Genomic DNA, 8,564 nt, shown 5'->3' with positions numbered 1-8,564 from the left:
GAATTTGGGGGCCTCGCCCATCGCTAAGCAAACAACATTAAAGATTTCTATAAAATGTTGTAGCAAAGTTGTAATAAAGTTATATTAGCATAAAACCTGTAAACGTTTATTAACATTCTTGTTTTTTCTGAACTTCCGATAATCCGAACATTCATTAATTCGAAACAAATAATTCAGTCCCTTGCGTGTTCGAATTAACGGACATCTACTGTATTTATAAAAATATACCTCTTTAATTATTATTTTGACTTCATCCAAGGCGAAGAATCAAGAGGTGCGGCCGTATGTATGGGGATTTTGTGCACTAGCGCAAAGTCAACATAGCAACAAAAAGAGTTAAAATAAGATAAAAATTAGGAGCAGATCTTTTGTAAGTCTTTTGTGTAATGAACATCGGCATTACACACAAACTCACATTTGAGGATTTACCAGTCCAGATTGTTGTTCCCATATCATCATTTAATAGGTGGAAATGGCGCACACAATTTACAATTGGAGTTAGCATCTTTGTTGCAAAAAATGATATCCGAGCCACGGGATCGCACCTTGAACCGCCATTATAGTTTTTGATGTGTTCTCGAGGTCCGTAACCGAAGTGCACACAAATTTTCTCTCTCTTGATTCTTAGCTTGGTTTTGGTCGGAATGCAACTTCTATTATGCCTAGAATTTCTCTTGGTAAATGTTCAGTTTAAATATACCGTTATGTACAATAACTTTCTTTCTTTTTTATTTCTTTAATTTTTTTATTGATTTATATACACTAGGAAACACATTCCTATGGAAAGGTTCTTTTCGAACTATGAGCAAAAACTCACTTACCGCAAGCGTAAATTTAAGTAAGATAAGTTGGATTTAACTTTTTCTATTCTGAAAATATATTTTATTTCAAAATATACACCTTATAAATATAGATTTAATGTTATACAGCAAACTTTTAATCCTTCCCACTTTTATACAGCTTATAAAACAAATTGGTGTGGAAAAGTTCTTCTTGAAATGTAAGCAAAAATCCACTTACCACAAGTTAACTCTAAGTAAGATGAACTGGACCAACTTTTTTTTTTTCGAGAAATTTCTTTTTTTATCTATGAGCCTCTCCGAATCTGACTTCTTCTTAGAAATTATTAAACAAGTTCCCCTTTATTATTAGATAACACATTAGCATGGAAAGATACGTCTCGGATCATAAGTCAAAGATCATTTACCACAACTATGACTTTAGGTAAGATGGGTTGGATAAAACCTTTTTTATTGTGAAAATCGTTATACATTTTAATCTATAAACTTATATACTTTAGAAAACACTTTGAAATGGAAACATTCATCTCAAAAAATAAGCGAAAGTGTACGTGAAAATCGTTATACATTTTAATCTATAAACTTATATACTTTAGAAAACACTTTGAAATGGAAACATTTATCTCAAAAAATAAGCGAGAGTGTACTTACCACATTTCCAAGTAAGACATTTAATGTTTATATTTTTGTACTTTTAAAACACTAAAAAAGAGAAATATCCACTAATACCAACATTCCGAAAACTCTGTAATGTACGCTAAAGTTGCTTTATCACTTCTCTTTCATGAGACAAGACATTTTGTTCTTGATGAAGGGCAACGATAGATCACTTTGATTCCATTTGGTTTATTATTTCTAGGGCCAGGACACAGTCATGAAACCTCAAACAAGAAGCAATTAAAGTTTTATATTCTTGTCGTTTTATCAGTTCTGTCTTTCATAATTATCATTTTATTGTTTATATATTTATCCAGAAGAAATTTCTTACGAGGTAGGTGCTCGTAATGTTTATTAATTGACTATGTGATCGTGTTAAAAGTAAAACCATGTTCAAATTCTTTAATATGCCTACTTCAAATGAAACTACCTTTAGGACAAATCTCTTTAATAATAGCCGTATTCCGTCTGTCTGTCTCTGTGCGGACCCCTGCTGAGTTAGAAAATGATGTTACGGAAACACAAATATCAAATGCGATTTATTTTTGTCCACTTTGTTGCGACGGGTAAATTTAAAGGACGGGCGAACCCGTGGATTTTTCCTCGGGCTAACGACTAGTGTACATTATAATACCCGTGTATGCCTGTCCGTCCGTCTGTCTGTCACGCAAAATGGTAGCTTAGATGCGCAGTTAACCAGCCGCACGCAATGCGGTACAAAAAGGACTGGCGAACCCGTGGATTTTTCCACGGGCTAACGACTAGTAAATTAAATTGTTGATTTGGGAATTCCTCAGTAAAATAGGGTAGCTATAAATTAAAATAGGTCACTAACAAAAACATAATATTGACTGGTGTTAAGATGAAGTAAAACAAAACTAATCTGATGTAGAAGTGAAAAAAATAAAATACAGAAGAATAAAAATAACGGTATAAAGAAGAATAAAGTAAACAATAAAACCATTCCACTTCATAAACATAAGAACACCTTTTTACCTCAACACCACTTTATTACCATGTAAAGTGGTAACAAAAATATTTCGACTGTGACGACAGTTTGTGGAATTATGTTACACTGTTTCAGCACAGTCGCTATGGTGGACATACTCTTTTTATTATTTCTTGTCCACTTGATTATGGGAATTTCAGGCATATCTGGTATATAGTATTGGATCTTTTTTTAACTACTTAGCTAAAATGAAACAATCGCTTGTCATAGACAGATCCTGAGTGAGGTACTCCTTGTTGACTTGTCTTCAGTTATGAAACGGAGTAGCAACTTAAGCATTCCAAAAGCCAATTATGTAACTATACAGTTGCACAAACCCAATGCAAAAACAGACTATGCTTCTTCTTCTTCTTTCTACCTTAAACAATAAAGGTCTATTTCCTTAAGGAGTATATTTCTCCTACTATCATTTTTATACTTAACACCTATCTATAGATTGCAAGCCAACAAGTCAGTCAACTTTGTCCTCAGCATCCAAGGAGAGCACCCAGAAGGGGGCTTTCCTGGGATGTAATAACACAACAGCAAGCCGTAATGATGGAACTAGTTTACAACTTATTTAATTAAATTTGTAGAGGTTGTACCCTCTAAAAAATCTAAATGCAGTGTGAGACCTCTTTTTCTACTTTAAAACAGATGGTCCTTAGAATTTATTAGAACCAGTTAAATGTCACCCAAATGGACGTTAAGATACTTTACGGTACATCGTATTGCTAGACGGACGTTAATAATTTGGCGAGAGTGCCGCCTATACTCGTTTTAGGTAGGTCTAGCATAAGGTCCTGGAGTCGGTAAGCACCGATATATGGGGTTACTTTGCGATGTCAAAGTTGCTCCTGCGTTTACTAGCGCATCTTCCCAGAACTGTTTTTGTGATTTCACAGCCTTAGTTCTGCTTAGGCTTTAGCGGATGCTCATTTATTGAACGTCTAGTATATAATCATATTTTTCAACATGCTAATCTTAGCTCTTCATTTAACAAGAAACGTTTACATTTTGTGCATTGCTTATGCGTCGCCAAACCTTACGGAAACTCTCAGTATTTTAGGCTATGAGATAACTTTCCACCAAGTTTAATTAAGCATCGGAAAATAAGAAGACATAGCAACGGATGTTCCCTCTACCCTTCCCTTTACCGTCGGTACAATGTCATTGTTTAGTCCTTCTGCAGGTCTTGGCTGCAAAAAAGGCTGTTATTGTGACACTACTGTAGTTCCCACATAAAGCCTTTTCTATGCGCGCTACGCAAACGCAGAGGTGAAGTAAGGCTTCTTACACCGATTGGAACTATCAATAAAAAGCATGAGCGCTTTGATTGTTCCAAGGATGCCTCGCAGTAGTACAAGCAGTGCAGGTATTCGTCAAAGGTAGTACACGTGGAACTGAAAGATAGTGTTTATAAGTAGCAAACATGCCGCCATTTTCTTGGCAAAGATGCGTTAAGCTTCATTAGCACAATGCAGCACAAAGTTGACCTCACTCTGACAGAATTCCTGTTAGATTTGTACCTCACCTTAAGGTTATACTTTTTGACATTCATCTTTTCTTTTAGAAAGGGTATGACACACATAAGCACACATATGAGTTGTAACGAGCCAGTTCGAGAATTAAAGCAATGGGGCTACGATCAACGACCCTGTTCAACATGTCTTGGGTCTTATGCAGTATGCAGTGGTAACATTACACAGCCTTGTTGTGCATTTTTCTGTTACCAACTCATCTATCTGTTCTTGAGCAGTATCAAAAAAGCGCCTTCCACTTCCTGTCTTCCTATTGCGCTATGACCTACCTACGGTATGATAAACGACCACGTCTTCTACGCTTAGTCCTAAACGTGGCCTACCTGATATAGGCCACCAACTTAGGTACGAGCGTTGTGGAAATCAATGCATGCGCCAGTTTCACAACTATGGGCAAGTAGTTCTAGTTAGATAGGGTATCAGCGTCTTTGAGACATTCCTCAATGGGTGTATTTAGATGCACCAAAACAAACACAATAGTTTCTCTTTCATCCTTCACAATTGTTTTATTTTTGCCCATTTGCTTATCCATTCTGATAAAATAGTTAACAACTGTGTGTAATGAAAATGAGGTGACAAAACAGCAAGCTGCAATGATGATACCTGTCTTATGACAACTGGTTAATCAATAGGTAAGGGTTGGAACCCTCTAGAAGATATTGAAAATAACATATAGCTCACATATTCTTTGTACAACACATCACATATGAATTTTTAAAAACTTCTATAATATAAAACACATGCCCTTTCCTTCGCTTTTGTTTGTTCATAATACCGTGTAAATATTTAATTCAATAAATAACTTAAAAAACGGTACCAAATCCGCAGAGCACAAATAGTTTGTACAGCTATAATCCTTGTGAAAATAAATTGCGACAAGACAGCCAATTTTTATGTTCGTCAGGACATGCAATTCCATAGTCTATTTCCGCATTTTTAACTCGTCAAAGCTCAATTGCCAATGTTGATAGTGACCTATTTTTTCTGTGTCTTAAGGCATTTCAAACTTACTTTGTGGGGGTAGGGGCCGTCCTAGAGCGGAGTATTGACCATTTGATGCGTTAGTACATATTTGAGCAATCATCAAAAATGCCTTTGTCTCGACAGTTTTGTCTACAATTGTATTTAAACCATTGATGCTTCAAAAACAGTAATCTTTGTTTTAGAAAATGAAGAACAACAACAAAATGTCACATACACAAGCCTAAGTGACCTTTTTGTCACCCCTACGTATGAAGAAATTCCTGTACATTCGACCGAAAACAGTTGGATTGGATATGAACTTTCTCCCACTGTTGTGGAGGAATCCACAAAATTTATTCCTCATTACGAATTGATTGATCAAAGATTACTAGTACCTCCTGCTAATTCATAAGAAAATTTATGTGTAATTTAATTTAGGGACAATTGGGTGCTTGGACTATCTATATTCCATAAAAAATCCCATTAAAATGCAGTTTTATAAATCAAGGTCTTCCCTACAATATTAATTTTATTTGGCATGGTCGTGCGTGAAAACAAGTGGTACTGCAACTAAACCAAATTTGTGCAGCAAAACGAAAAAGACAAGGTGACAACAACTGTTTTATGTTTCTTTTGAGGTCTTTTTTTATTTTAGGCTGGGCTTATCTATATATTAATACGCCTTGTGAGGCCACGTCACACAAATCACAGGTCACTTTCTTACGACGTGGCGTTACGCTAAAATTTACCAAGTTAAAGAAAACCCAAATCAGGGGGTTGCTATATAAATATTAAATTCTCTTTTCTTATTTTTTTTTTTAAATAAAATCTTTTTCCTTACTCATTAAAACTAATTTTTATTTTAATTTTAAATGGTTTTATTTGTTTTTTTGTTGTAAAAGCCCCGCTGGTCGTTTAAGATAGAATAATTAAATTTTACCCCCGGTTCACCAAGTGCGCGCCGTATCTCTCGGAAACAAAGTTTATTAACTGAAAAATGAAAACCGAAGCGAAGAAAGTTGTCTCTTTTTCAAAGTAATCCTGAAAAAAGTTATTTCAAACAAGGTTTACTCATCACGAGGTTAGATTAAAAAAGCTTATTTGCTTCTTCTATCTTTTTTGTGTTCTGGGACCGAAGTTGCTTTCTTTTAAAAAAACTATCGAATTCGAATGATGATTCGAATCTAAGAAGTAAAGAACAAAACTGTTGTCATTGTAGAGCGACTGTTGATGTCGAGCGAGAATAAAAAAAGTTTATGTTGTTCCTAGAAATATTTGTTATAAAGAAGAAAAACGTACGATAATATAACGTCAAAAAGAGAACTGATTGGAAATGTATCAGACAATTGTAGCTAGCTATACATTTTCATTTTGTTTTCTTTGGGATGAAGCGAAGTTTAATAATCGAAGTAAAAAACTGATTGGTCTTTTATCCAGAGACTAACTGAGAAAGCCAAAGAAAGGCAGGTGTGTTGTTTAGTTTATCTGGTAAAGAGATAAGTTTAGGTGTGTAACGTTTTTTTTTAACCGTTTTAACTTTCAGAGCTCAGCTTTTCCTTTAAATTTTTAGTTCCTTGTTGCGTCTTGAGCTTAAATACGTTTTCTTTTGACACAATTTTTATAAGAATCTAAAATGTAAAGCGACGTTTTTAAGCCGTTTACACGCTTCCAGCTAAACTTTCCCTTTAATATGAAGTTAAATATGTTTTGTCTTTAGCCTGAACATATTTAACATTTTTTGTAAGAATATACTCGAAACAATGGGTCAGAATATCCTAAGAAGATGTCTAAGCTTGGTTGTTTCTTTTAATATAAAAATTTGAACCTTTTTTTTCTCCAAAACAATGGGCAAGTACACCAGGGAAAGCTAAGAACATGAAGGCCGAAACGAAAAAAAAAAAACACTATTCTTATAAAATACAGCGTGTATATAATAGAGAAGAGTTTATATAAAATGTAGAAAGTATTTTTTCGTTGTTGCTGTTTTTAACACTACGAAGTGGTTGATGTCGTTATAATAAACCTTAAGGTAAACAAAGTTAAATCAATGTTTACATCTGTTACGTTACCGTTTAAAATAATATTCGATTCTTTAATTCGAAAACACTGCATTGTTATCATGCACTGCACGTTTGCGCATTGGGAAGGTTGCTATATGCAATAGACTAAATAGCTAATTTGGTATGATGCATTAGAATCTGTACGTTGTGGAAACTTTGCAATAACCTTATTTGTGTGACTTATCGATTTTTTTAATGTCTGGTATACCATTTTCCCTGTTATATTTCGGGTATGGCAAAGCAAGTATATAGTTTTAACAGATTTGTTAGCCACCTTCGATTTTGTTAAACTTTTTGCATTTTTATTTGTTGCTGGACATGCTTATATTTTTAAGCGTTCTGTTTCAGCGGGTACAAATATAACGCAGATTGTGAGCAACTTCAATCCCAGGGTTTTTTTCTCTTTTATTGTTATTTTTTTATTGCTGCACATATTTATTTTTTTGGACGTTTTGTTCTAGTGGTTATAAACTTAAATAATACAAATTGTGACTTTTAAAAATTCATATTACTGTGTTGTATGTTTTTGTTTGGTATCCCTTACATCGGTTTAATGAGAGATTCAGTGGATTCCCCCACGGGTATTCAGCTAGTCTATATAATAATACGCTTGTGTGAGTAACCATGTGAGTCCACGACACACAATGTACGGGTCACTTTTTTATGACATGGCGTTACGCTAAAATTTACCAAGTAAAAAAAATGCAAATCAGGGGGCTACTATTTAAATGTTTAATTCTCTTTTCTTTTTACCTTAAAAAATAAAACTCTTTTTCTTTATTTTATTTAAGCTAATTTTTATTTTATTCTCAAATGTTATTATTTGTTTCTTTGTTTTAAAAGCCCCGTTGGTCGTTATAGATAGAATAATTTAATTTTACCCCCGGCTTACCATGCGCGCGCCGTATCTCACGGAGACAAAGTTTATCAACTGAAGAAAGAAAACCGAAACGAAGAAGGTTGTCTCTTTTTCAAAGTAATCCTGAAAAAAGTTATTTCAAACAATGTTTACTCATCATGAGGTTAGGTTAAAGGTTATTTGTTTCTTCTATATTTTCAATTTTTGTGTTCTGGGACCGAGGTTGTATCGCATTCAAATATGAATGTAATTCGAATCTGAAATGTAAAAAACACAACTGTTGTTGTAGAATGACTGTTGTTGTCGAGCGAGAATAAAAAAAGTTTATGTTGTGGTCATGTGGTCAGAAATATTTGTTATAAAGAAGAAAAACGTACGATGATATACCGTCGAAAAGAGAACTGATTGGAAATGTATCAGAAAATTGTAGGTGGCTATACATTTTCAATTTGTTTTCTTTTGGGATGAAGCGAAGCTTAGTAATCGAAGTAAAAAACGTATTGGACTTTTATCCAGAGAACGCTAGCTAGCAGTCTACTGAGAAAGCGAAAGAAAACCAGGTGTGTTGTTTAGATTATCTGTTTAGAGAAATGAATTTAGTTGAATAACGATATTTAAGCCGTTTACACTTTCAAAGCTAAACATTTCCTTAAATATGAAGTGAAACATGTCTTGCGCCTGAACATATTCTTTTTT

At 34.2% G+C, this 8,564-nt stretch overlaps 1 protein-coding gene across 1 annotated transcript; it reads left to right on the top strand.

Annotated features, from left to right (window-relative positions):
- Positions 1 to 460: 460 nt before the first annotated feature.
- Positions 461 to 5,815, top strand: LOC130635627 (uncharacterized). The gene is made up of 4 exons (XM_057445013.1): positions 461 to 1,224; positions 1,397 to 1,462; positions 1,660 to 1,791; positions 5,153 to 5,815. The coding sequence occupies exons 1-4, from the start codon at positions 1,215 to 1,217 to the stop codon at positions 5,359 to 5,361; spliced, it is 417 nt and encodes a 138-aa protein (XP_057300996.1). The 5' UTR covers positions 461 to 1,214; the 3' UTR covers positions 5,362 to 5,815.
- Positions 5,816 to 8,564: the final 2,749 nt, after the last annotated feature.

Source organism: Hydractinia symbiolongicarpus, chromosome 3 (genome assembly GCF_029227915.1).
Source record: "Hydractinia symbiolongicarpus strain clone_291-10 chromosome 3, HSymV2.1, whole genome shotgun sequence".
Taxonomy (NCBI): Eukaryota; Metazoa; Cnidaria; class Hydrozoa; order Anthoathecata; family Hydractiniidae; genus Hydractinia; species Hydractinia symbiolongicarpus.
The sequence above is the reverse complement of the archived record's forward strand: the minus strand, read 5'-3'. Positions and strand labels throughout refer to the sequence as shown.

Excerpts from the sequence above, each read along its gene's own strand:
- LOC130635627 (XM_057445013.1), top strand. Across the intron at positions 1,463-1,659 it reads TGTACTTACCACATTTCCAA|GGCCAGGACACAGTCATGAA; the intron begins GTAAGACATTTA and ends TATTATTTCTAG. Across the intron at positions 1,792-5,152 it reads CAGAAGAAATTTCTTACGAG|AAAATGAAGAACAACAACAA; the intron begins GTAGGTGCTCGT and ends TCTTTGTTTTAG.